This window comes from Vidua chalybeata, chromosome 18, assembly GCF_026979565.1.
Source record: "Vidua chalybeata isolate OUT-0048 chromosome 18, bVidCha1 merged haplotype, whole genome shotgun sequence".
Lineage (NCBI taxonomy): Eukaryota > Metazoa > Chordata > Aves > Passeriformes > Viduidae > Vidua > Vidua chalybeata.
In genome coordinates, this window is record NC_071547.1 from 2,885,277 (window position 1) to 2,913,087 (window position 27,811).

Sequence of the window (27,811 nt, forward strand, 5' to 3'; positions counted from 1 at the left end):
TGAGCTGTTCACCAAGGATCAAATTGCACAAAAAGCAGGATTTTGGATAAGCTATGAAGAGGCTTGGCTTTCCTGATGGGACATACAAACCTGTTGAGAGCATTGCACATCTCTATGGTGACAAGCACAGAGAGAGCCATTGTCATCGGATACGGGGACTCAAACACCACACAGTCCACCCCATAGAAGTCTGGATTGTCCTCCTTGCACTGCAGAAAATGGCTCTGGAACAGAACAGAGTCATCTCACTTCCACAGCTCGTTAACTTTTGAAGTGTAAAACAGGCAACCAGGAAAACAGCAGTGAGTACTGCAGAAAGGGAAGTTTCTACTGTGACTCTTAAAACCAGTGCTTACAGACTCTTGCCTGTTTTAGAAAAATCCTCTTTAGGCTTTCACTTACAAGACAACAATTTGTCCTTCAAATTGTTAGAAGCTCAGCTATCCCACCTCTGAGCTTTGCTATCAAGACTAATTAATCATGATCAAGTTTCACAGGAACAAGTCTGAAAATGTTTAATTATATAAATTCCTGTAACCTACCGGGTTTGTACAGTCATTTCAAGTATGAAAGCACCAGGAACCTCCCCTCTCCCCCCAAAGATATTAAACTGAGCAAATACCAGCTGGTAAAAGGAAACTTTTGGACCACCATCAGCAGCAATAAACCACCAAGCAGCAGCACCCACTGTGGCAGCACCAACGTAACCTGCAAGAAAACAAAGAGCTTTTCTCAGCGCTGTGAACTGTATGCAAGACATACTTGAACTTGCCACATTTGAACTTCTCCCTCAAGACTTCCAGTACTGAAAAAAAAACCAGGTTGTAATTCATGTCTTAGTTTATTTAAGGAAAAAAGAAAAGCCATCAGTACTTACATCCAATAGCCAGGTAGCGGAAGAAGAGCCACCCACTGATGAGGGGCTCTTTGGGGTTGCGCGGTGGCTTGTTCATGATATCAAGGTCAGGAGGGTTGAAGCCCAGGGCAGTGGCAGGGAGACCATCCGTCACAAGGTTTACCCACAGCAGCTGAACAGGAATTAGAGCTTCAGGAAAACCCAGGGCAGCAGTCAAGAAGATACTACAAAGAAACCCACCGGTTAGAAGCTCATTCTTGTGCATGTCAGTAACGTTTAAGCCTAAACCTGCAGCAGCACTTCTGTTCTCTCTTACCCACTGAAGATCATAAGCTGAATATTCACAATCAGAAAACTACACACATACCCAAAAGCAAAGACTAACCACTGTCATGTAAGCTTTGAAGCATCATCTTCTTCTGATAACTTCAAAAATTGAAGACTTGACTTTAGAGTTGTTTTTTCTCCATTCTACTTGTCTGTATAGCTAAATATATATGTACACATGGATAAAGGCTTGCAAACCACTTTCTAAAAGACATTTCGGCTCAAATAACTAACCTTCATTTCCCTAGATTACTGCTATTCCCTGCAGAAGTTTATTGAACCTGTAACTTTCATGGCTCCAAGCCTGTGTGAATAAATAGAACAGAAATAAGGGGCTGCAACAAGAGCCATATGAAGGATGGCCTTAAAGCTGACAAGAAACAAGGCAAGAGAGAACTGCTGTGCTTTATCCCACTCTGGGAAAAGTCTGCTTTGATGCAAGGACTGTGAGGAGATCAGTATTTACATTTTGTCACCAGCAATGCATTCTGTGGTGCTGGGTCACCTCTGCTCCTCCCGGAGGAACACACAACATGTTTCTGGAACCTGAGGTTAAACAAACATCTAAGCTATGCCTGGGACTATGTTATCTGAAATTCCACATCTTGTACTGTTTGATTAAGGTTTTGGTTTACCTTCTCCAGAGAATTATTCCAATCATAGAAATGACTGGAAAGCATTACCTACTGAGCTAGAATATTCTAAATAACACAATGTGCAGCTTTTGTGGCAAGCTACAGTTCTTCGCTAAAGAGAGGCCAGAAACATGCAGCTTCCACAGAGACCCATTACCTGGAGAACCTCCTCCTCTGGTTTTAGTGAGAAATACTGGAAGAGCCCATCATCACTATTCTAGCTCAATGAAAAAAATAAATTTAAACCTACCAAACAACTTCCCCAACATTGGAGGAGATCAGGTATCTGATGAACTGTTTCATGTTGTTATAAATTGCACGTCCTTCTTCCACAGCAGCCACAATTGTGGAGAAATTGTCATCTGCCAAAACCATTTCAGAAGCAGTTTTGGCCACTGCAGTACCAGAACCCATGGCAATTCCAATTTCTGCCTTCTTCAGTGCAGGGGCATCATTGACACCATCACCAGTCTAAAATGAGAATTCAGGGTTGGAAATGAATCAGTAAATAAGGTGGGCATTAACATACAGATCCAGAAAGGAATTTTGCACTGGGTGTGGTTTTGGATCCTCAAAACTCATTAAGTGCAGGGAAATACGGAAGCAAGTGTTTTCCAGAATGGGGAATTACTCAGAGAAGGCCTAATTAGGGTTTAAGCAGCATTTGCCTTTCTAACCAAGTAACCATCACTTACCATGGCTGTGATCTCATCGAAAGACTGAAGGAACTCCACAATTTTGGATTTGTGGGAAGGCTCTACCCGGGCAAAGCACCGGGCATGGTGACAGGCATCCCTCTGGGCAGCCAGGGACAGCTCATCAAACTCCCTGCCCGTGAAGGCTTTGGTGGACACATCCTCATCCTCCACAAAGATCCCGATGCGGCGGCAAATGGCCACAGCCGTGCCCTTGTTGTCACCAGTGATCATAATAACTCTGATGCCAGCCTGTCTGCACAGCTTTATGGATGAAGCTACCTCAATCCTTGGGGGATCCAGCATTCCCACGCAGCCCACGAATGTCAGGTTGGTCTGAAACAAGACACAGCGACTTTCAGTGCAAGATCCTGCAGATTTCTCCTCTGGTAGCAGTGAGGTAATTATTTTCCCTGCATGGTACACCTGTGTTGTGACATTTGGGATAACTCCTTGTCCTGCCTCACCAAATTTTGCTTGAAATGCATTAATTTGAAGTTAAAACGTGTTCTATTTGCCAGCCTTGCAAATTCAACCTGCAAGCATTGAGTCTTTCACTTTTATCATCAGTGCCAGGAGCAGAGAGAGCACAAGCCAAGAACTAATGCAACTGTTGTTACTTTCCTCCTAAATACCAGATACGGATTTCATTGGAAAATTACAGAGCAGCTAAGATGATAATCATGGACTGAGCCCTTGCAGCTGACAGCACAGAGGCAGGGAAGTGAACCTGACTCCCAGAGAGGTATGTTCCATCACAAAATCCCCAAAAAGGTCTTGCAGTTGAGCAACGCCAAACTGAAAAACCATAAAAACTGAAACCACAATGCAGTTTTTGGACTGTTTAACTGATTTCTTCTTGTGCTTTTAGCCAAAAAAAGCTACCTGCCATCAACAATTTCTTCTAAACCACAAAGTCTCTTCTTAGACTGAGCATTCCCTCCATACAAGTGGGGAACTGTTATGTCTGACATCAAAAATACCCAGAAAGAGAAAATTCTCAGATGTAACTTCCTTGAGAAATAATCAAATAGAAGGAGCCACCATTCTCCAGTTTGGAAGAGGGAGAAGTGCTACTGATCTTACCTCATAGTTAATGAAATTTGAGGAGTCCTCCAGATTCATTTCCTCTTTTTTGGGAGGATTGTCATGGGTTGCCAGAGCCAAGCAACGCAGTGTGTCTCTGCCAGTTCCCCATTCTCTAATGACAGACATTATTTTCTGCTTAATTCCTGGAGTCAAAGGGATTTTAGCATTTCCAACACGGACATGTGTACATCTGTCAATCACACCTTCAGGAGCACCCTGCAGAGACAAAAAGAAGAAGTAATTTAGCTTAATAAATCCCTTTCCATTACAACATTTACTTAAATTACCGAGTCCTTCCTCCCACTCCACGCTGCAGTTAGTTGCACTGTAATTTTTAAGTATTTAAAATACTCTGCAGCCATTCCACCACCTCTCTCTCTCCAGTGAGGGACTGACCTTAACAAACATCTTGCTCATGGACGTGCGGCTCGGTTTGTTTGGAGTACAATAGACAGACATCGACTTCCTGTCTCTTGAGAATTCCAGAGTGAATTCTTTCTTCATCAGTTGTTTTATCACCTTATTAAAACAAAAAGCATAAAATGCATTTAGGTGATACACACTACAGAGCTGTGTCCCCAGGCAATGGCAGTAAAAGAGGACTCACCGAGTTGCAGGCGTTCGCACGTTCGATTCTAGAAAGTCCCTTCAGGTCTGTGTCGAACACGTTCATTTTCTCAACCAGACACGTAAGCGCCGTCTCTGTGGCTTCACCAACCTTTTCATAAACTCCCTTAGCCTTGAGTTAACACAAAGCAAACAAAAGCACAGGAGGTTAAACATCACCTGGAACCTACCAAGCTCAAGTGTCACAATGAGGGGAAAAAAAAAAAAGCAGCTCATGAAACAAGTAAAACTATTTTAAAAGAGCAGCTTTGAGGAGTTTGATTTGTAGGAATTTGAAGCCTTTACCCTTAAGAGCAGCAGAGAGAGATGTCAGTATTTTATCATCAAGCATTTAAGACATTTTGAGACTTGGTAGCACCCATAAGGCAGCAAGGCAAAGCAAGAAAGCAGCATCAGGAGAGCTCCAAATTACAGATTACACTTGCTGCTGGATTTAGTTCTCAGTGTTCAACGAACAAGTAATTCTCAGAATTAATACTTCAGAGGGCCTAAATACTCTCCCCTTGACTAGAAGGGGATTTAGCACTAAAAGGTATTACACAGACAGATGAGAACATTTGTCCTCATTGCCACACTCCCCTCTGTTCCAGGATATGAACTTACTTCATTGTAATCCAAAGAGGAATCGTTGCAGAGTGCACAGATCGTTGCAAGTTCCACAAGACCATCGTACTGGCTACATTTAATGAGTTTGTCATCTTTATGCCTTTCCAGAGGAAGAAAAGGGGGAGACTGAAGTCAGTTATTTAGTATTAGCATCTCATATTTTCTTCATCCTCTTTACTGCATTTCCATTTAGTACAATGCTCATTAGTTATGGACTTGGAACCACAGAAGTTGTTGGGAAGAGCAGGACTGATAAAGGGGAGTTCTGAAGTTTGGATCAGAATCATGAATGGAATGAGAAGATCACTGATGACACCACTCACAAAAACTCACTTCCTCCAGTGACAGTCACACAGCAGCCTGGAGAAGGGCTCAGTGATGAGCACAGAAGGCACTGTTTGAGCCCCTGTTTTTGCAGGGCTTGGAGGGGAGGTCCAAGCAGGAGAGGAATATTGCTGGACACCTGAGGAGTTCAGCTTCCTTGCTGCTGCATATTCTGCAGCTTTACTGCAATGCATGAAGTGCATGCACTGGGCAGGCATTAAAGCAGATTTTCCTCTTTAATTTCCTAACAATTGATTTGTATTATATGTCAGCATCCTCAAGCCATGAAAAGTGAAGTCATTTCACAAGACTACCTCCACAAGAAAAAAAGTGCTCTTTTCTAGTAGTGAAGCACACTTAATAACCAGTATGTCGAGGCTTCAGAGAGAGGGAAGGTACATTTTCCTGAAGTAAAGCACCATTCTGACATCCCAACTAAGAAGCAACTTCTCTGCTTTCACACTTGGAAACAGTGAATTGATTCCTTTTCTGGAACATCCCCAGACTTCTACAGCAAGCACAAAAGAACCAAGACAGTGCTCAATACTGTTATTTTCCCCTAGCAAAATGACCAAGGCTGAGCTAATATAGAATATCTTTTATTAAAGCTCTGAAGGAGGGGAGAAAAAGGTCTGATGGTGGAAAGATGTGGATCATTACTCTAAGAATTCACAACACAGACGATGACATGTCCCATTATGTAAGCTTTTGTTCAGTTGTGGTACTGCAAACAAATTCCAGTGTTGTGTAACACAGCACGAGAACAAAATGAATCTTAAGGAAACAAGTATGTTTTTAATGTTGCATTTGGCATATAATCCTACAGCCATAAGCTGTGGCTTTGAAGTCCAGCTCTCAGGCTGTCACCTCATCCATCCCACCCAAAACTTCCTGTTTTCACCTGTTCTGAACTCAAAGAACAGCAGCATATTGGAATATTCATAACTTGTCATACCAGGTTTTGTTTTTTATAGCCCTTGTTTTTGTGTTCCTTATCAACAGTTTCTGAAGAACAAATGCAGAGCCTAAGGTGCTGGGATCAATTCTGGATAAAGGAATTTTTTTTCCTTACAGCTTCAGGTTTTTCAAGATGAACTCATTTGAAGGTCAGGTACAATCTGCCAGCTTTTGCTGCAGTTCTTAATTATTATTGGGTTTGTGCTCTCAGTTTGCAGTAAGACTGAGTGTGCTGAGACATGGCAAAACTACTCCATACTTTTGACAATCTCCCAATATCCCTGGAAAACAAATTGATATGAAATTTGGGAGGTTTTTATAAGAAATAATTGTGATTTTATATTCTGAATGAATCTTAGGGGAGAGCTTGATATCATATTTTAACACTAAGTGAAAAATTACTGATTTAGTGCAAGAACACTTAATGGTTATGAAACTGAATAGGCTGTGGAAGACAACAGTACCAAGTAAGACCTAGCAGAAATGCTTCTTATCTGGAGCAGGTCCTGTTCTGGGGCAGTGCAATGGATTAATTGCCTCTTAAACCCCCCCCAACTCCATTTTCAGTGACAGTTTGCAATCCAAGGTGAAGTCAGTCACCTTACTTAAAATTCCTCCAAAGCCACGGCTTTAAAAGCTGTCCATAAATGCAGAAATAAACCAGCCCTACGGGTTGGAGTGGAGCTGAGTTTCCCTTTGCTCCAATAAGAGCCTTTCTGAGGCAATTTCCCTCTCTCAGAATCCTTTGTGTCCCTGAATGCAGTGAGTTTAACACACTTGTTCACATTCCCTCAACTTCAGTAAGTGAAAACAGCACATTAACAAACATTGCTGTCGGTCTCATTATCCCCCACATCTGTCACCACACTCTATTTTATTATTTTGTTTATCTGGAGCTCTTGTAAGCCCAGCTAAAGTGCAATAGCTGGGAGTTTTGCAAGGTCTGGAGTCACCTTGTCTAAGCAAATGCTGCCTCCTGAAATGAAAGCATAAGCTTTTGACAGCAATTAGCTTTGAAACAAAAAAGAACTGGGGAATTAAGATTTCCAGCTGCTGGGAACACCAGGGTCTTAACTGCCATGGAAATTAAACAGAGATAATCATTATTGAGATGGGCAAGATTGGAGGAGTCAGAGGCACACGAGTGAAACTGCACAAGGCTGAGATGCTTACAATAACTGAAATTAAATTCTACATCATCCACAGCAGAGTTCTATTCTGCAAGTAAAACTGAATTGATAAGGTTATAAAACACATGGAGGACTGATCAAGTAAAAGGAGCTGTAACAACCCAGTAAAAAGAGGCTTTTCTTCAAGAAGCAGAGTCCTAAAAATTTCTGAAGTCTTCAGGATGAACCACTTACCTCACTAGTAGAGACTTGCAGCTGATAAAGTAAACCAAACCTCATTCCTTTCCTAAAGGACTGGGTTTAACAGCAGCTCAAATAGCAAGGGCTGGGACAAACACACACCAGCTCAAGTAGAGATGCACCAATAAACTACTGAGGGCCAGGGACAGGAATTTACAGTCAATTCAAGAAGTAACTCCAACACATTCAGAAGATGCCTCAGAAAAAACAACTTCCCCATTCTCTGAGGCAGGGAAATTGGAAACACTGAGCTCACAGATTAGCAAATGCTCACCTCTTCAGATTTACCCAGTTTTTGAATAAGAAATGTAAACCTCACTTAGATAGCTTTTCTCAGTCCAGGAAGATTTCAATAAAAGAAATCCTCTCTACCCCTTACTAATTTTTAGATTATCAAGGGAACAGTGCAATACTGGAGACTTTTTATGTTTTATGAAGGTTTACTTTTCTACAATTTATCTTTGTTTTCCTGTTTATTACTTCCCCCTCCCAGCCCTTCAGTGTGCATTCTCACTGGCTGCCCTTTCACTTATTAACTATCACTATTGAATATTACATGTATCCCTTTTCTAGATTAAAGTAATAGTGAACGCATGAACAGACAAATATTTAACTTGAACAGGACACTTACACTTCTCCCATGGGAGCATACGTTGAACCAGTTACAGTAAATTCATTCAGGGAGCAGCTGTCTCCTTCTACTCTGTCCAGGATAAACATCTGAAATTAGAGAGTTAGAAGTGTTACTACCTTTGAACAATAATTAAAGCAAGAGATTTAAACAGGCCTTAGGCAAGCAGGTACAAGAGGCAAGTTCAGTCTGAATAAACAAACCAGACAAGACCTGATTCTGTGCACTTGGATCCCACTTATGTTTGAACAGCTTCATACACTGAAGCACAAAGTACAGGGAACAGCTCTTCTGCCTACAGAGCTCTTTGGAAAACAGAGCTGAAAACCACGGGAACTGTGTACACTTCAGCTGGGAAGCCCATTCACACACCACCTGACAATCCTCACTAGAGCCAAGCTCTTCCTAAACTTCACACCTGTGAATTAATTCTCATGTAACACAAATCATGAATTAATTCTCTGCTTTGGAATAGTCAAACACAGCTCAGCTGGACACTGTCAGCTGACAATTTCTCCCAAAATCAAAATAAAAGCATCTATAAATAAGAGAAGCTGAGATCTAAGAGGTGAGGTTTTAGCAAGAGCCAGACTTTCTCCTAATACCAGCCTTAAATGAAAGCGTTTCCTGTCCTGGCTTCCAGTTACAAGTCACTTTACCACATGGGACACTGGGAGCTTAAACCAATCAGCCAATTCAAGTGCTTTTCTAGCACTGGTGAAAATGATACTTTCAAATTCAGACACCAATCTGAAGGATGCAGTTGTCTAAGAGATCTGCAAATCAGTCTTTCCTTTGTTTCCTTTCTAGGAGAGCTGCAGGCAGAATCACATGTGAGAGGATGGAGATAAAAACCACAGTGCCTGAAGCTGTCTTACTCTCACCGCTTGTTGGAGTAGCACTAGAGAAGATAATTTCTCACTAATTGATGGTGTATCCTAATGGAACTTCTGATCCACTGGTTAGCACAAGCCATTTTTGTCACATCACATTTTAGCAATGCCCTCCTCTCCCCTCACTGTGTGCCCTACATTTTAGACAAGCATGTTCACAAAACACAGCCCAATAAAATAAACTCGTTGTTACAGGTATTAGACTTTTGCTACATTTTCGCAAACTTCAATTCATGTTCTTTTGCAGCCCCCAGAGGTTAACGAGGAACCAAGTTGTGCTGGACAAGATCTAAAACGTTTAGCCCTCTAAATAAGGAGCAGAGCATTTTGAGCTTTTAAATAAACACAACTTAAATGATGAGTTAACCAGGGAAGCCTCCTGCTTTTGGCATCTGCAGGATGAAAAAATCCCTGCAAAGACTAGGGCAGTTATGCAACTCTACTGCAAGTAACCTCCTCTGGAATACTGATGAGCAGCTGCTTTGTGTCTCTTAGGTATAAATACTACGATACTTAAGGAAGTAGAACAAGTCAACCACCAATTAGGAAGAAAAAGCCATCAATCACATGAGAACAAAGTGCTTAGGGCTTACAAACTTTCACCACTGGTGTGCAGAGCCCAACGTGCACACATTTGGAATTCTAACCCAGCGTAATGAGGCTCTGGACATTCCATGCTGGAGTTGCTGTGCCACTGAACATCTAAAGTTATTAAACAGAAGAATTCAGTGTTTTCTCCATTAAATCCCTACACAGAAGGGCAAACTGGCAACTGAACATGCATTATGTTAAGTGACCAGCCATGAAAGTCCCAAATTAGCCAACACTAGACAGAGTATTGGGGGGAAGGGAGGAGAGGCACAGAACTCATGCTTGCCTAAAAATACACCAACACTGAAGATGACCCTGGCAATGCTGGTGACAGGGTCAACTGCACCTCAGGCTGCCAGATTAGTCATTGCTGCACACTGAAAACACTGCAGTGATCCCCATCAGACCAGCAAAGCCACTGAAGGTAAGATAACCAAATAAAGGTGGAACCACCCAGGAGTGGAAACACCTTTGACTACCAAAGTTACTGCAGTAGATCTCCTTTTCTTATACCAAGTTTCTCCACCATTGTTGTCTTTCTCAACTGAAGAGGCAAGTGTTTGACACTTACACACAGCCCGTTCTACAGTGTAACTTTCTAATAAAAGGCATAAATCACACCAAAGAATTGCCAGTAACCTGAAAGGCTCACAGGCAAGTCAATGGAAAGCTGCTTACAAACAGCCTTCTCCTCCCTGAGTGTGAGTACAGCTATTTTTGGCCATGACTAAATAAGGGAAGAGACAAAAGCCTTCAAAACTACACAGTGGAAAACTGAATTCAAAGTGGAGGCTTATCTCAGGAAAGTAAGAGCAGGATTTTGATGATATGAGAACCCAAAAGAGCCGGGATCAGGAGAATTAGAGCAGTGCTGACTCCTGAGAGTGGCTGAGGAGAACAGGAGCAGCGGGAGCAGCCGCGGGACGTACCCTGCACACGGACATCTGGTTCGTGGTCAGCGTCCCCGTCTTGTCGGAACAGATCACCGAGGTGCAGCCCAGGGTCTCCACGGAGGGCAGGCTCCTCACGATGGCGTTCTTCTTGGCCATCCTGCGTGTGCCCAGCGCCAGGCAGGTGGTGATGACAGCGGGCAGGCCCTCGGGGATGGCGGCCACGGCCAGGGCCACGGCGATTTTGAAGTAGTAGATGGCGCCGCGGATCCAGGAGCCGCCGTGCACGGGGTCGTTGAAGTGGCCGATGTTGATGATCCACACGGCAATGCAGATCAGGGAGATGACTTTGGACAGCTGCTCCCCAAACTCGTCCAGCTTCTGCTGCAGGGGGGTTCTCTCCTGCTCGGTCGCCACCATCTCGTCACGGATTTTCCCGATTTCAGTGTTTACCCCTGTTGCAATAACCACCCCCATGGCCTTACCAGCAGCAATGTTTGTGCCCTGAGGTAAAGGAAGAGCAGGGAAAACTTGGAGTCAGTACACAAACAGGTTCTGTGGGTGAGTTTATTTTGTTTGGCTTTAATGTAACAAAAACAACAACAACACCACCAAAAAAAAAAAAAATCACACAAAAAAAAAAAAAAAAACCACACAAAAAACCCCACAAAACAAACAAACAAAAACAACCCCAAAAAAACACCACAAAAACCCCTCGAACCAAACCACCTCCTACAAGTTCAGACTGTGCTTCAGCCAGGATATGGAAAAGGGTAAAGAGGAAGAGGATGACACTGCCTGTGTCTGTAAGGGAACACTCCAGGGTGGAATTTCTGCTCCCAGAACAGGCTCAAAACGAGTCAGTATTGATCTCTCACAAGCACCACAGCCAAACCCAGATGCTGAGCAAGCAGTAAGTATTTCAGCTGGAATACTGAATGTGTTTCACCTCTCTTTTTAATCCAGGCTCTATTTTGTCAGATTTAATGTTATTTGCTGTGAGTAATAGATGTGTTCTCTAGGGCTCCCTGTGTGAACATATTTAACATGGAAATGAACAGTAAAATTAAGCTCCCTGCCAGCAAAAAGTTATTTTCTTATCTGAAAGACATTTAATCCTTCCTTCAAATAAATTTGAACAAACTGTTTCAATCCCATACATAAATTAAGCCAGTTCTCAACTTTAGCTACACACCACCACAATTTGTGTGGGTTCTTATCACACTGAAGAACTATTACTTTAGAAAAATTACTGCAGAAACACTACAAGTGTGTGCGCTCCACCCTCCAAGACTTCCTTGTGAAGGACAAAAATAATTTTCCTCATATAGACTGGTTTCATCCAGCATCTTCCCCTGAGGACAGCTTTTATTAAAAGTTAATTTAGTTCAACGTGTATGGAGACACACAGAAATATATACAGAGAACATAGCAAAGTCATGGAGCTTTTGGGGGAAGACCTGAAGTTTTGCACATTTTTTATCAGCTTCAGTGTTATTTTATAAATGTTTTGAAAACCTCAAAGTAAATTACTTACAGAAAAGAGCATGTTCTTCTTGTCTTGATTTACAGCACGAGGATCAGGCACAGGGTCTGTGTGCTTTATAACAGACACAGATTCACCTAAAATAAAGATGATAGTCTTAAGAAGAGATTTTGTATCTGGAGTCCTGAGGGAATCAAAAAGTTATAATCTTCGGCTCTGAAATTTTTAGGATGTCAAAATTCTTTCCTCAAATGATCTTAATTTAATTGCTTAAGTGAAACAGAAAATATTTCAGTTGGCCAAGAAAACCAAATGTCTGGCTTTTAGCAAAAACTCTGTATCAGTTTCTACAAGCATGTCACACAGGTATAGAAAGGCTCCTTTTCTTTAAAAGCAGAGGTTCATTGCTACACCAGATTTCACAAGGTGGTGCTCTCAGCTTCAGTCACTGAGTTACACTACTTTGTGTAAGCTCAAGGGACCCAAAGCTTCCTCCCTTTAAAAGGATTTTGTTGAGCAGCATCTCAGACCTAAGTCCTATTTTACCTGACAGGAGACTTAAGCATCAAGTTGGGTGCAAACGGCAAAGGCTTCCATTAAAACAAGAATTCTGTTACTTAAATAAAGGCAAGGAATAGTCACTTTTTACAGAATTCTGATGGTCTATTTCTACTTATTCCAGCAGCTTTACAGGCATGGAGTGCATCCATTTTCCTATGCTAAACATAAGTAAAGCTTGATCAGTCTTGTGCTATTCAGGATCTGTAGTGAGAAACCCTGGAGCCTGTTTCAAGACTGATTCAAGGATGAAAAATAGGCTTCCTATGAATACTTCACTGTTTTAAAATTCAGAGCTAGTTAACAATAATTTATGCTACCAAAACAGGCAGACAGATCTCCATGTTCCAGTTGAAAGAAAACTGTTGTAGCATGCTCGGTTGATTCCCAGCTTTTTTTTCCTATATTCAGAAGTGCTGCTACTTTGTTTTGTTTTCAACAAATCTGAAAAGGGCTCTAAAAATAGCTCCTGCATTTGAGGGCTGGTACCAGAAAACACACGAATGTGTGTGCATAGAATTTGAGCAAATAAGGCTTGAGTGCACTGAGTCTTTAGTGGCAGCAGCTTAAAAGCTGCCAGCATTGCAAAAGTTGTTCTCTCCTGTTGCAGAAGACATTTAGTAAGATTTACATACTTTCATATTGGAGTGGTGACACGATGTTCAAACCTAGAAGACTCCGTGAACTAGAAGAGAAATCCATTTTTAAAAAAAAAAATTAATTTCCCACAGATTGCTTATGTCTGTTGGGGAAAGAGGAAGGGCAAAAAAGCATTACAAGACTCAGTAAGAATGTTCATCCCACTAAAGGGAAAACAAAGCCAATGATGAAGCAACACATTCAGCCACTCTACAAGTTACCAGATCTGAAATTTACTGCACTTGAATGCAGAGAACTTCAATAGCTGCAGGCTTGTTTCTAATGGATCATTGCAAATAAATGGTGAAAAGGCACTTTCAATTATGCACATAATTACACAGAAGTCAGAGAAACTGTACCTGTGAGAATTGACTGGTCTACCCTTAGAGTTGTAGATTTGATAGAAGTAATTCTTATATCAGCAGGAACCTTGTCTCCAACTACAAAGAAATGACAAGACAAAGTCAGAATTTTGCTGTTTGAGAGATGACTGACCAAGTGTCCCTTCCCTCCATCAGCCAGAAAAATGACTTTCCAGTAACTGCACAGATGACTGAGATCACCAGCAGCTTATTGCTGCTTTTGTGACTTGCAATACTCCCATTTTCTGAGTATCCAACACACCTTGGCAATTTAGACTTGCCCCTACCTAACCTCCAAGAAAGAAGCTATAAGTCACTGGATTGCTTTTCTAACCACATGGCCACTTGAAAGCAAAGGGAAAACATTCTCAAGAGCAAGGTATCAATTTCAGAAGACATATTTATAAACAATCAAAACCCGTAGCTAAGGTGAATCGAGTTCCCTTTTCAGAACAACGGGTCCTGCAGAGTCTTTCAGCTGTTTTCTCTATGCCCAAAGTGAGTCCTCTGCTCTCCAAAGATCACATCAGCCACATCTATTTATTTAGAAAACTAAAAGAAGTTGTATTTTCCTTTTCTTTGGCACCAATTGTGAGAATAACGTGCTTCTGCAAATATGCTCTTGTAATGCTACACTTTGAATTCTGCCAGATGTTTTAGAGTTGGAAGTTAACCTCAGATCACACAGTAGCTTTATTTTCCTGTAATGCTGCTCTATTAAATAACCACAATCCATATCCCAGTTACAATTTTCACAGATCTCTGTCGTGTTTATCTTGTCATGCACATTTCTACTTTGCAAAAGAGAATACTGAAGAAAAAAAAAAAACCCCACAAACAACAAAACATCCATTAACAAGTGCTTGAGACACCGAGACAGCAGATGATAAAAGTTAACACCACACTCCTAAAAATGGCAGATAAATCCAGTTGTCACTTGAGCTCCAGCATCCCTAACATCTCAACATTGTCTTCTCCCTTCCTACTTCCTCTTACCCAGCTCTTCTTAGTTTTTAAGGAAAAAAACTAAAGCTCTACCATTTTGTGCCTACTGCAAATAAATGGTTTCATGCAAATTAACTTGCTAAAGCATATTAATGAGGCACATTTCTGATTCACATGGAGGGGTTCTACATTCTGCATGTCAATATTCCTAATTAACACATGATTGAACACTTCTAATGTAATTTAACACCACAAGCATTCGAGTGTCAGCTATATTATTATAAAATAATGCAAAGAAATAAAGAAGGGAGAATAACTAACTAAAGACAACAGATCCTTTCAGTAGGTGGAATCTGTGTCCCCGCAGTGAAATTAAAATAAGCTGCAATTCCTGCAGGAACTGCTTATGCAATCAGCAGCAATAATGCACATTAAGAAATAATATCATGAAAAGCTCTACAGTGGTGACACAGCCTTGGCTCATCCAACCCCTCACACCCTGGAGTGGAAAACTGTGGAACAAAACCCTGAAGAGGAGAATGAAGTGCTACTTCAAACGTTAGGAAAACTTGCACCATGTGACTTCCTGTAAATTCAGAGTAACTCCAACCACTAAAACCAGCAAAAGATTGTATAGTTTTGCCTGTAGAGTTAGATGTGTGTTTTTGTGAGCATCTGTATATGAAGGGACAAAAATGCAGCCACAAATCTGTCATTATACCATGCGAATACTAATTTAAGCCACAATGCCCTTGAACAGCAAGAGAAAATAGCCTTAGACAAATGGTGACCTAGCCCAAAAAAGGCAAAACTATTCAATTGCTCTCCTGGTGTCCTGAGGAGGGTTATTTGCAGACACACAGTAGCAGCTGCTTTGCAGATATGGCTGGACAGGCCAAGCCCTCAGAGTAATGTGCTGAGAGGTCTGGCAACCTGCACAAACATCTTCAGAGCACTGCAGAACTGCAGGCAGCCCACAGCCACCACGTCTGGCAACATCGCTGGAGATGCACAACACAAAAATGAAGCTGTTAAAAAAAACAATCTTAAAACTTTCAAGAAACTGGACAGAACATACAGCAAAGTTCACAAGTGATTTTCTAACCTACTTCTGAACTTCTCCAAGTTGTTCAAACTTAATATTCACAAGATTTAAAATACTTGGAGAGACCCCTCTAACAGACTGTCGATATTAACATCAGTATTTCCACGAAAACTACTACTGTTGTTATCAATTGCCTGAATCACCAGAACTGAAGTGTTAAATTTATTATGACAGTGCAGCTTCATAAATTTATCTCAACGATTTAAGATAAGACTCATTATTCACTCACCCTCTCTGACTGGGAAGGCTGTAGTAAAATATTCAAGGCATTTCCAATAGGCAGGAAAGCTGTATGTCAGGGTCAGTTACAGAGACATTTTAAACAACTCTTTGCAAAATAACAACTACTATGAGACTAAGTCATTTATAGTCTTGAATATACTTTCAAGAGCACAACTGAAAAGGAATAGGAAGCTATCCTATGACAGAGAGGAACCACAGGAAATATTCAGTGAGCAGTGTACTACAGATCTCATCTACAAAGAGAAGGCTTTAAAACAGGAAAAAGAATGGGAGGTTGTTGTTTTTTGGGAGGCTTTTTAAAATTCATATAATTCAGTCCACAGAACCAATGGAAGTAATACCCAAGGCTTGAAAGAAATGAGAAAGTGATTATGTGTTTGTGCTGCTCAGCACAGAGCTGCTACAGTAAACGATATAATTCCATAGTCTGACATCTAAAATAAAAAGTCAGTTGCAGAAATATTTTCATCGATTATTTCAACCCAACTTTTTAATCCTAAATAGTCCCTTGATCTCCACAACAGCTCTGAAGAAATAAAATAAGCTGTTTTCAAAACTGCCCAGGTACATGCTCTGAAACATAATGTGGCCAAATACATAACTACTGATTAAACCAGCCCCACCAGCTACAGCACTGACTGCTGTCTGGAGGAGTGAGAAGGGTTTGGTTTGAACCATTACAGCTTCACCCACAGAATCCTTTTATTCACACACAGAATTTTAGAATTTTAATGCTGAGCTTCAGCACACAATAAATGAGCCTGTGTAAGAACAACCTGGTCGTGACAGGGGGTTAAGAAAGATAAATATCCATTTTATTTAACTGTGTATGAGTCTACACTGAAACAGACAATTTACAATTTCTACTCCTTGGTAGAAACTGGAGCAGTATTTTGTTGCAATATGAATTTAAAGTTTATGTCAGTTGCTTTTTCACTGTAAACAGGGATAATTTAGTACTTTCAAATACTGCGTTCTTCAGCCATCTAACCAGCAATGCTACCTTTCAAAATTCCCACTGACTACACCCAACACTCAGGCTTTCTTCTCAAGCTCCCAACCCTTACCTTCCTGCTCCCAGTGCTGTGGCAGTTATGGGTCAAGTTCCCTCTATATGGACAATCACTGACAGATATCTGATTTTTACACAGTCCAACCCTGCCTCTCCACAGACTTGTCCCAAACTGACTTCAAGTACAGAATGTATTATTAAGCAACCAGAGTCCCAATTTTATCCTTGGCGTTGACCAAGTCCTACAGTGAAATGATCAGCTCATTACCTGGGTGTTTCATTTTAGCACTGATATCCCTTTCAATACTTTACCAGTTTCCAGCATAGCAATAAAATTAAATACTTCATTTCAGAATTCTGTCAGACAATGGTTTGAGACACTCCCTGGGAGACCTCTACAGCTAAAATACAATATTGATTTTGCAGGCTATGGCAGTCAGTGCTTTAAGAGCCCAGGAAGATGGGCAGAATTGATGGGACACATATTCTATGAACAATGAAGGTGGAGGGAAAATAACTGTTAAAGCTGAGTCGATTTCAGTCCCTTGTATTTTTAGTTACTTCTGGGTACTAACAAAGAACCTTAGACTACAACAGGACCATACTCCTCTTTCAAGACTCAAATTATTAGACCATATCTCAATATAGTCTATGGAGATCCATATTCCAGATTTTCTAATCAAAACTGCTGGTGGCAGTGGGCTCAGGAAGCAATTAACTGTACCCCAAAAGCCAGTATGCCATAGAACAGTCCTCAGAACAAAACCGAGGCTTGAAATGTGTACTTTGAACACCAATATCAGCTCTGTTAACTCTGGCCCCTCACACCCCTGGAAACTTGCTCGGGTTTACAGGCAGGTACATTATAAAAAGTTTTGCTTCTTTTTTATGTTAATGTGTTACAAGAACAATTCCTCTTCTAAGCAAAGAAAGTGATCTGTTTGCAGCAAGTCCCTTTTTGTGATCACAGCAAATCAAAGTAATTCTTCCTGTAGATATCAGAGGAGTTGTTCATATAGAACATGTACCTCACACTTTATTTATGTTTATCATTAACCAAAGTCAGTGTCACCCTGGATCTGCTATCAGCACGTTGGGGGTTGGAACTGGACTTTTGTAATAAAGATTATCAGGACAGCTCCAATTATTCTATAGTTGAACAGTTTTTGAACACAGTTCCTGAAACTGAGTAAAAGCATCCCCAAACCAATCGCCAAAACCCACCAAATGTTAAGAATTGAAACTAATAGATTTAAAATAACACATAAGGGATGCTATACAAAACTGAGGATTTTCTGAGTGTTGAATTGAGTATTGCTGGGGACAGTAATATTTAAACCTCACACCTGAACAGAATGGTTTCCTTTTATTTAGAGGTAGAGCTGCTCCAGCAGAACTGGTTTTTGTATTAAATTTCCTTAACACAAGCTCAGCTTAGCTCCTCTTCCCTCCTTGTACACAATCTCATCTTCCTGTTGTCCTTGATTTCCTTAGACCATCAGAAACAGAATTTTTCTCCTGTAGTAACAGGTTTTAAGTATTTAACACTTCCTGAACAGGGCATAATAAAATGGTACCAAAAATCAGAAGCTCTACAAAACAGGAACATAACTGAGTCCAACTAAGCTTTCATACATGGCCAAGAATGTCGAAGTGCCAAAATTAGAAGAGAGATTATGAACCAAATTTTAAGTCTGAGTTTCCACTCCAAACCAGGAAGGTAAAATTTATTTTCCATTGAGACAGATTACACCAGCAAAGGTCCAAGAGTTGTAACCATAGCAGTAAAACAGCACTTGCTTTCACTAACAAGGCGACAGAACAATACATTTAAATTCATTCTTTGCACTAGACAATGTGCATGAAACAGCCTCTATCATCCACCTTCTGCATTCTGGGCAGATAGAAAATATCTCCAGAGGTTACTGTATGCAAGGTGTGAGTATCCTAACCCAGGAACTGTTCAAGGTAGAGGTTAAAAAATACTTAAACAACACATATATGTTGTTTTCTTATAAAGGAAAGCCAAAAGGACAGAAAAAGCTTTGCTTTCTGGGAGCAAAGTATTTCCAGGTCAAAACTGAGAGTTGAGAGAAATGGAGCTACTGTGTTAAACAGTACATAAGACTCGAATTTTTCTTAAACTTGTTTCTTTTCATTCTCTAAAAACAGACTTGTCGTTCTCTCTGAAGAGAGCACCAGAACATTAGATAGATGTGCTGATGGACAGGGACCCTGCTTCTAAGTCTGCACTCATTTCTAAACCACATTTGTCTAGTTTTAGCTTTTAATTAGTGGATCTATTTATACCACTGCCTACTAGATGGAAAACTCTTGTGATCAGCCTACAAAAATATCTAATAGCAGAAAGAACACACTGGTAAGTTAAGCTTCAACTTAAGCCAGGTCAGGTAAAGAACAACAACTTCTGCACACCAAAGCTGAAGTCCTGTTTCCAAGTTATGCTGCATTTGGGTAAGAGAAGAACCAAAAGTCAGAATTCTGGAAGCGCAGCGAAGTTTCAAGTGCAAATTTTCTTTAGCCTAAAAAAAAAAAAAAACAAAAACAAAAAAAAAACCAAAAAAAAAAAAAACCCAAAGAAACAAAAAACAAAACCAAAAAAAGATCTTCCTTTGCCAGGGTAATACAGTATCAACTGAACATTACCTTGATGTCCAAGCTTTTTGTTCAGTACTATTTGTCCTTAAAATAAAACCCACTCAGCACCAGCTCTGTCAGAGTACAGAATATCAGGTATGTTCTCAATTTTCAAGCAACTAAACCAGAATTAGTTTTGCTATTTTTACCAAACAGTTTGGTAATTCTGAAGGGAAATGCTACAAGAATTGGGGTAAACATTGGAAATGTGTTTTGCAGTATTTCCAATGTGTGTTAAAAGTGACACAATTTTAGGCCATGCCCTGAGCTGAACCTCACATAACTCCAGACTCGGTGAAGTATGCAATGGAGTTTGGACTGTGTCTGGTTATCCCCAAGCTGCCTCTGATGTGCTGGCCAAAATGTTCATTGAAGCTCACAGATTTATGCACTACTCGTGCATGTATTTATTATTAACCACTGACCTTACTTTCCTCTCTTTTCTGGTTCAAAAGTAGTACTTCAGGAAAAAAAAAAGCAAAATATGTGCTTTAAAACCCAGATCCAACAGTTTGCACCTGGTAAGGAAACATTTGCAGTAAATTCTTTTTCCCCACCAAGAGAAGCTCTCAGCAGTTTGCTTCAGGACAGCCTCCAGAAGTTCTCTGTTCTGGGCTTAAGCCTTCCTCCATCCTTTTCCTTATCTTTTCCAATCTCAATATTTTCCCAGAAAAAATAAACCTGCATCTCTAGCACTAAGTCTGAACATCAATCCTAGTTGTTACAAAAGTAACACAGGCACAAGGACCCAGGTGTTTTGGAATAAGACCTGCAACATCCATGTTTTTAGTTGTGCCACCAGGTAGAATCTGGAGCTCTTCACAACCACATGGGAGTGACATAATTCACATCAAAAATCTTCCTCCCTGACCTTCTTCATCCCAAAATTAATCTTTATAATAAGGCACCCAAGAGTCTTGAAGTGCTCTGCAGTTGGAATAAAAAGCCTCAAAGCAGTTCTTGCCTACTCTGTGCCAGGTATAAAACTAAGCAATCTGGAATATACACTAATTTAATAAGCAACAGCTTCTGGCAACTCTGTGTATATTTTTAACATGTTGAGTACTTACAGATACAGTAACAGATGACAAGAACCATCCTTCAGAAATTCAGGAAAAAGAGGAACTACTGTGGCTGCACTTTGGTCGTTTACTGACTGCAACTATTGAACTTTAATTTATTAAATTACAGAAACTCAGATACACTGTATCTGCTCCAGAAAATTTTATGCTGGAAAATACAGTGGAAGTGAACAAAGGTCATATCTGCTCCCAAATGTGCTTCTATTAAAAAAAAATACATGATTTACAACCAGTTTATCCCAATTATTCAGGCTAACTTCACACAAAACTTGTAAGAAGCAGGGCCATGCTATGCTAAATTTCTCTTTAAAATGTCACTTTAACCCAGCAAACAAAAAACTTAACTAAACCAAAGTGTATCTAATCTATTAAGACAGCCCCTGGTTACAGATTTAGAATGTACCCTGCAATTACCTCCAGCTTCTACAACAATATGATAATCCATTTAAAGGCAGGCAAACTGAAAAGCCATGTGAGGACAGCATCTGGGTGTCTGTCACTTCATCAATTCTAAGAAAGACTCTGTAGCTTAGTAACCATCACACACTACAGCACTGAGAGCCATGCCCACCACAGGTCTGCAAGCAAATTTAAGGCACACTTCCCAAATCTGTGACCCAAACATCCCTAAGAGCTCCTGTTCATTGTACAGTACCTTTTCCACCATCTCTGCTGAAGTGAACATGGAGGAAAATCCTTTAACATGCAGTTAAGATATTAATATCTGCACGTATCAATAGCAACCTAACAATTCCTACAATGAAGTAATCTCTGTGTGAGACCCACACACAGCTATTTCAAATTAGCAAAGCTGTTACAGCATTAAATGCAACTATTTTGCAAGGGATGACTTGTAGAAATTTGTTCACTATTAGTTATCAGCACAGGGGAGAAACCAATCACCTGGTTGTTCATGCCACAGGGTTGAAAGAGATTTGCCTGGACACACAAATGTCGTTGGCACTTGGCCAGGAATTCCAGAGCCAGATATGTATCCCAGCATGAAGGGCTCTGTCACTTCCCTACATGGCCATCTTTTTGCAAACAACATGTCAAAGGCCATCACAGTCCTGCTGCACTTGAGGCACAGGCATGCACAGAGTCTCTCTCACCTCCAGGTCTTGACACCAATTGGGACACGATGCATTTATTGGCTCTTCTCTACTTGCTCTATGGCTTTTCTCAGTTTGATTACAATTAAAACTCATCATTGTCTAGCTACAAGAATTTATTATTTCAGTGTCAGAAGCTGTGTTACACTGAACAACTAGGATTTCTCCATTAAACATCCACATGACTTACAATCAACTGCAGCTTCAAGTGAAGGCAATTTAAGTGTATTGTTTGATCCACAAATTTAAGTGAATATTTTACCCAGAAAAACTTCTACAATCCATCAACAAGCCAGACCACCTATCTTAAAGGACAGTTATAAAACTTGGATATTTTTTGGGTTTCTACATGAGCATACTGGCTTAAGCTTGTCCTTATCTTAAAAAAAAAAAATCTACACATGCTGGGCTATCATTGTTCTACAAGCAGATTTTAATAATGCAATAGTAAACCTATGATAAAGAGGACACTATGCTAGTTAAAGGCAGCCTGGTGTTACAGGCACATTGGTTATTCCCAGTTTGTTTTTCTCCCTCAGACACAGGCCTTTTAAACGGAGTAATTGATTTTATTGGTACTGACAATATACAGCAGGTAAGTAAAAGCCCACACATCCCCCAGGTGTTCTCATACAGAATAAAGGCAAAGCTAAATTTGAAGATGAAAACACAATCTGTACTGCTTCTGAAATGGCAATGAATCAAGGAGAAAGTGTTCTGTGCTCTGTATACATGCCAGAGCACCAAAATCCAGCATTTCTCCTCAGTGATACCCCAAACCAGTGCAAAACACACAGTCATCAACTCCCAATTCTACCAACTCTGCTTTAAAGTACCAAAAAGCACAACCCGAGTGTATTCCCACGATGAAAACTCCTTCCAAAACCACCATTCCACTGCTGACATTTAAAAACAGGATAAGGATTTGGCCCAGCCATCTACTGCAGTCTGTAACTGATACAGTTCTGATTGCCTCAAAAGGACACGTCAAACACAGCAGAAACAACCCCCCTTGCAGAGCACACAGCTCTGGCCATGCAGAGCAGGAGCAGTGAGGCAGAGCACAGTTACTGACAAGGCATCACAGTGCACCCTTCATTTCACTATCATCACTAGTAGCTGAACCACCCTGTGCACAAAACAGGGGCTTGAGACAGGGCTCAGCCAACGTTAAAAGTTTCTCAAGGAATGAAAGCTGGGCAGGCAGCCAGCACCAACTTCATTCTGAGTGCACACTCTCTTTGCCTGCTAATTAAAACAGGAGGATAGTCAAGTTTAAGGGTATATATTTATCTCCTCTTGAGACAGCTACCACCTCTAAAATCAAAGTGACACGAGTGCAAAGTAAGTTTGATCTACACCCTGCATTGTTCCCAAAGGAAAAAACCACTCAGTTAACAGTCGATAATGACCTACAAAATCTGAACATGTAACACTCCTGACACTCAGCAAGAGCCACCTAGTTTTATCTGGGAAGGAACAGCAAGCCCAGTTCAGAGAAAATTTATTACTATGGCATTAGCACCAAAATGATGGAGTTTTAGCTGGAAGTATATAACCCTTCTATTTTTGCACTCCTTCCAGACAAAGACACAGCTTTTAGAGCAAAACTAAGATACTACAAAGCTCTAGGAAAATGTCCAGGCTTTTAAGACTGGCACTTCAAAAGCTTACCCAGGAGAAACAGGGAGCTCTACTCTGCATAGCTCATGTATCTGAGCTCTATACAGCAATTTGTCAGAAGGAGCAATAAAGAATTGTGAAAGATGAGAAAACAGTGAAGTCACATGCCAGTCACACTTGCTGAGAGGACAGAAGACATTTGTGAAGAGAAGTTCAAAGGCACTGCTACTACAAGTCTAAGAGCTGGAGAAACACATTCAGATGAAATAACAGACTGTGACAAAAAAAAAAAAAATCTCTGCGCTCCCAAACCCAAGGAAACTGCAGACATTTTAACACCAGGAAGAAATATCTATTTCGTGATAGAAAAGCAGACAAGCTTTAAGACACTCTTAAACCAGACACTAGAAAACAAAATTCTAAACTTGTGACAAGTGTTAAAACCACAACTCCAATTAAGATGCCTTAACTTTCAGACCTACCAATTAAACTAAGTGGCAATTGGAAGAACAATCCCCTCCATACAACTGCACATTTAAGGTAATTACAGATGAACAGGAGCAAGATGGTTCTTAAGTGAAGCATATACTTAGGAGTGTTTGAAAACTCCCCCCAGGGCCTCAAATCACTAAGACAAAGCCCCACAACAATTTTACATTAACATGCTAATACCTGTATGCACCACAAAAGTGGGTCTTACCTGCCACTTCGACGATATCACCTGGGACAATGTCTCTTGCTTTAATCCTCTGGACACTTTTTCGGTCCTGTCGATACACTTTGCCCATCTCTGGTTCATATTCTTTAAGCGCTTCAATAGCATTTTCAGCATTTCTTTCCTAAAAGACAGCAAAAATATGTAATTTTGAAAGCCTTCAAGGAAAATAAGCCTGTCAGATCCAATTATCCAAAAGCATTATCATATGAATGCTACCAACTCAGCTCAGCTATATTTCTTCATACAGAACATTTTGTGTCCCCTCCCCTTAGGGGGTTGCTGACTGGAAATCATTAGAGTGTAATTCAGGTGTTTGTGGGCCTTCAGAACACAGAAATTGTTTATTTCAATGCTGCAGCATTTTCCATCAGGAATATCCGCTGTGTTGTTGCAGGGAGGCCACACAAAGAGTTCCATGTCACATATGGATGTTTTTTTGACATTAAAAAAAGCACTAACCAGAATTAAGATTTGTGGATGTAGGTGTTGGCTGTACCTTGGCTGGAGCAGCTTACACTCAGCCTGGAGTGGACCAGCACTGCTGAATTTCATTTACTGACACAAATCAAGGATCAAATTATGATGAAGCCAACTTATTATCAACTTTATTTCAGTAAATCAAGTCATGCTGAAGTGAAATTAAAGCATACACTAGAAACTTCCCCAGAACCTCCAAACAATTTACAAACTCGGATTAATCCCCACAAAGGAAAACCTTTTGATTTCCACCAACACATCAGCTTTCCTATCTCAGCTGCAGTCCTCTCACTGAGCTCTAGCAGAGATTGGTATCAGTATTGTGATGCCACCTGGATAAAGAACAACTGCAGAAACCAGCAGCTTATCAGTGCTCCTTCTCCAGCTCTTGGAAAAAGAACTTATTTTCCATTTCCCTGCCTATTGACAAGAACAAATGTCATTTAACCCTGATAATTATAGATAATGGTAGAGTGCACAGAGTTTTTAGAACATCTGCCCTTCAAATATACATCAGCCTTTCCAGATAATAAAAAATTCCTCCTTGCATGTCAAAGCAGAAACAAAACCATCAGAAATTCAAAAGTCGAGGAACTCACTAGTTCCTTGTAAAAGTGCAGCTGAAAATGACTGTTACCAAAACTACCTTAAGGAACTAACATTTATTTACATGGCACAGCTCAGGGTCTGGCAGAGCAGATATTAGTACAGAGCCATAAAAGTGCAAGTAATACCAGCCCCATATTCCACCAGGTGAATTAATTCTGCTCCTCAGCACTAGGACACCAACATTGCTTTTCTGTGGACTATGAGTCACTGTGAGGTAAAACCTTAAAGTCCCACAAAATGAAGGTTACTTCAACAGAACTTTTTCTTCCAAAAGGAGAAATAAAAATTCAACATGAATTTTGGCCAGGTAGCCAAGAAGGCCAATGGCTCATGGCTTGGAGCAGAAATAGTGCAGCCAGTAAGATCAGAGCACAGGGGATGGGCACTGCTGAGGCACCTCCAGTCCTGGGAGCAGTTTTGGGCCCCTCTTGACAAGGACATGGAGGGGCTGGAGCATGACCAGGGAAAGAAACAGAGCTGGGGAAGGATCTGGAGCACCAGAGAGAGCTGGGGGGAACTCAGCCTGGAGAAAAGCAGGCTCGGGGGGGACCTTGTCACTCTTTAGAAAAGGAACAGAACGAGAATAAACATTCAAGTTGCACCAGGAGAAATTTAGAATGGGTATTGGCAGCAATTTCTTCACAGAAATGGTTGTCAAGCATCCAAACAGGCTGCTCAGGAAAGTGGATGAATCACCATGCCTGCAGGTATCCAAAATGTACATGTGGCCCTCAGGGACATGGTTTCATGGTGGCCTTGGCTGGGTTAACAGTGTGACTTGATGATCTTAAAGATCCTTTCCACCCTCAACAATTCCACGATTCAGCTCATGCAGCCAGCTCAGAGTGCTAGACTGAGTCTTTTTGCTGCAGTTTGCCTGAAGTTGTGGTAGCCAGACTACCCTGGAGGCACTGGAGCACTGGCAGGTGCTCCTGGGGAAAGGTGCACGTGAGAGGAAAGGCTGAGGGCGGCAGAGCTGTGACTCAGTGCTCACATCTGGTACCTGTAGGAACAGATACATTTATGGGTGGAGACTGTGTACTGTGGCTGATTTTCCATGCCCATTAGAACAAGGGAATGAGTCATTTCATCTGGGCAGCAACTCTCTTTCACAATGAAGTTCCATGCATATAGAAGTATACATAGAGGTATTCATTGATACTGTGACATCAGAAAAAAACCCTGATCATTTCCTACAACAGGGAAACAACTACACAAGAAAAATTCTCAAACTGTACAGACAGCTTTAGCTTCCATTTCACGCTTAAAATTAGTACCTGCAGAACTGCAGCTCAAGAATTTCAAGTTAAACATTAACTCTTGCACAATTACTTTATGAAGACTTGAATATAAAATGTCATTTAAGGGGGCAGTGCTGTCACCCCTTGACCAACATTATCTCTTCCCTGCAATCCTGCTCCAGCAGGGTGGGCAGCAAGCTGGGCACTGCTAAAAACTGAATTTTGAGGAACACTCTTCAGCCAGCTCACTTGGGACAGCACAAAGCAGAGCACAGGAATGGGCAGCAAGGCCACTCAAGGCCACTTCTTCCAGCAGGCAGGGTCCTCTCTAATATGTTTCAACCTATTAACAAGACTCCTACTCTTAATTTTTGTTATTTTGACCAGTTTCATATTTTTTAAAGCACGAAGCCTCGTGCACTAAGAGAGAAAGTAATTATGGCACGTTAGCACCCCCCCTTACAAAAAATCCCAACAAAACCAACCAATAATACAAAGAACTTACCATAAAATCCTAGAACATTTTTTATATGCAGGAAAAAAACTTCTAACAAAACATCCACTGTCTAAAGTGATCAAATTAGCAAAATGAAGTGATGTGAACATTTTTGTTTTGGCATCTCATGAAGTGTGATTTTATGTTATGGTACTACTGTCTATATGATTTATAAAAGGCATCAAATTAATGTCACAGCTGACAGTATAGGAAAAGTTTTATGGTATTTAGATGTTTTCTTTAGAAACTTGTGCCTTTTGACAGACATGCAGTCTTTGGATGTACACTTAATAGGTACTATAGTAATTGAATAGGGAGAATTAATACTGTATTAATAATTTACTAAAACACAACAGTTGTCTCAAGAGGAAACAGAAAAGAAACAAGATTACAAGTGCTCCATCCTTTGTTCCTTAGTCAGGAAAAAACCCAAGCAAACCACCCCAATTGTTCTTAGCTTTGCACGGCCTGATTTATTGCCTGAATTCAGGGCTTTATTCTGGCCTGTCTCGTTCATGTGTTCAGCAGTGTGTGGCCAAACACACTGATGGGCATTTTGCCTTTCTGGCAACACTTCTGAAGCTTTCATTTTACCTTTAAGTCAACACTTTCTGTTGAGAAGCTTTATGGTTTGCTGACTCTCAGGAATCTGGAGTTAGCAACACATCCTACTTGCTTTGTAAGAACACCCAACACTACAGGGTACAGTGCTTCCTCTTAAACCATAAAGCCCCAAAACATTTGTGATTTGATGCTGTAAAACTGCGTACCTGCCACACTCCCACAATTGCATTGGCTACTAATATGAGTAAGATTACAAAAGGCTCTACAAATGCTGTGATTGTTTCTTCACCTTCTTCAAACCAGGCCAGGACCTGCAAGAGAAACACAGTGGTTTAAATTCCTGATTTACACAGACACCTTGCAAACTTTATGCCTGTTAAGTTTCAAATG

At 40.8% G+C, this 27,811-nt stretch overlaps 1 protein-coding gene across 3 annotated transcripts in view; it reads right to left on the reverse strand.

Moving 5' to 3' along the window:
• ATP2A2 (ATPase sarcoplasmic/endoplasmic reticulum Ca2+ transporting 2) overlaps positions 1 to 27,811 on the reverse strand; it is a 43,746-nt gene that overhangs the window by 7,606 nt on the left and 8,329 nt on the right. For all 3 annotated transcript variants that reach the window (XR_008434123.1, XM_053959943.1, XM_053959942.1), the window contains exons 4-18: positions 27,628 to 27,732; positions 24,017 to 24,155; positions 13,534 to 13,614; positions 12,029 to 12,114; positions 10,531 to 10,995; positions 8,118 to 8,206; positions 4,833 to 4,935; positions 4,210 to 4,341; positions 3,999 to 4,121; positions 3,600 to 3,818; positions 2,514 to 2,849; positions 2,069 to 2,289; positions 878 to 1,080; positions 623 to 708; positions 91 to 224 (exon numbers count right to left, since the gene is read on the reverse strand). Coding sequence is in view for 2 of the 3 variants with exons in the window: in XM_053959943.1 (XP_053815918.1) it covers positions 91 to 224; positions 623 to 708; positions 878 to 1,080; positions 2,069 to 2,289; positions 2,514 to 2,849; positions 3,600 to 3,818; positions 3,999 to 4,121; positions 4,210 to 4,341; positions 4,833 to 4,935; positions 8,118 to 8,206; positions 10,531 to 10,995; positions 12,029 to 12,114; positions 13,534 to 13,614; positions 24,017 to 24,155; positions 27,628 to 27,732 (2,522 nt within the window). In the remaining variant the exon portion in view is untranslated. The remainder of the gene's footprint in view (positions 1 to 90; positions 225 to 622; positions 709 to 877; positions 1,081 to 2,068; positions 2,290 to 2,513; positions 2,850 to 3,599; positions 3,819 to 3,998; positions 4,122 to 4,209; positions 4,342 to 4,832; positions 4,936 to 8,117; positions 8,207 to 10,530; positions 10,996 to 12,028; positions 12,115 to 13,533; positions 13,615 to 24,016; positions 24,156 to 27,627; positions 27,733 to 27,811) is intronic.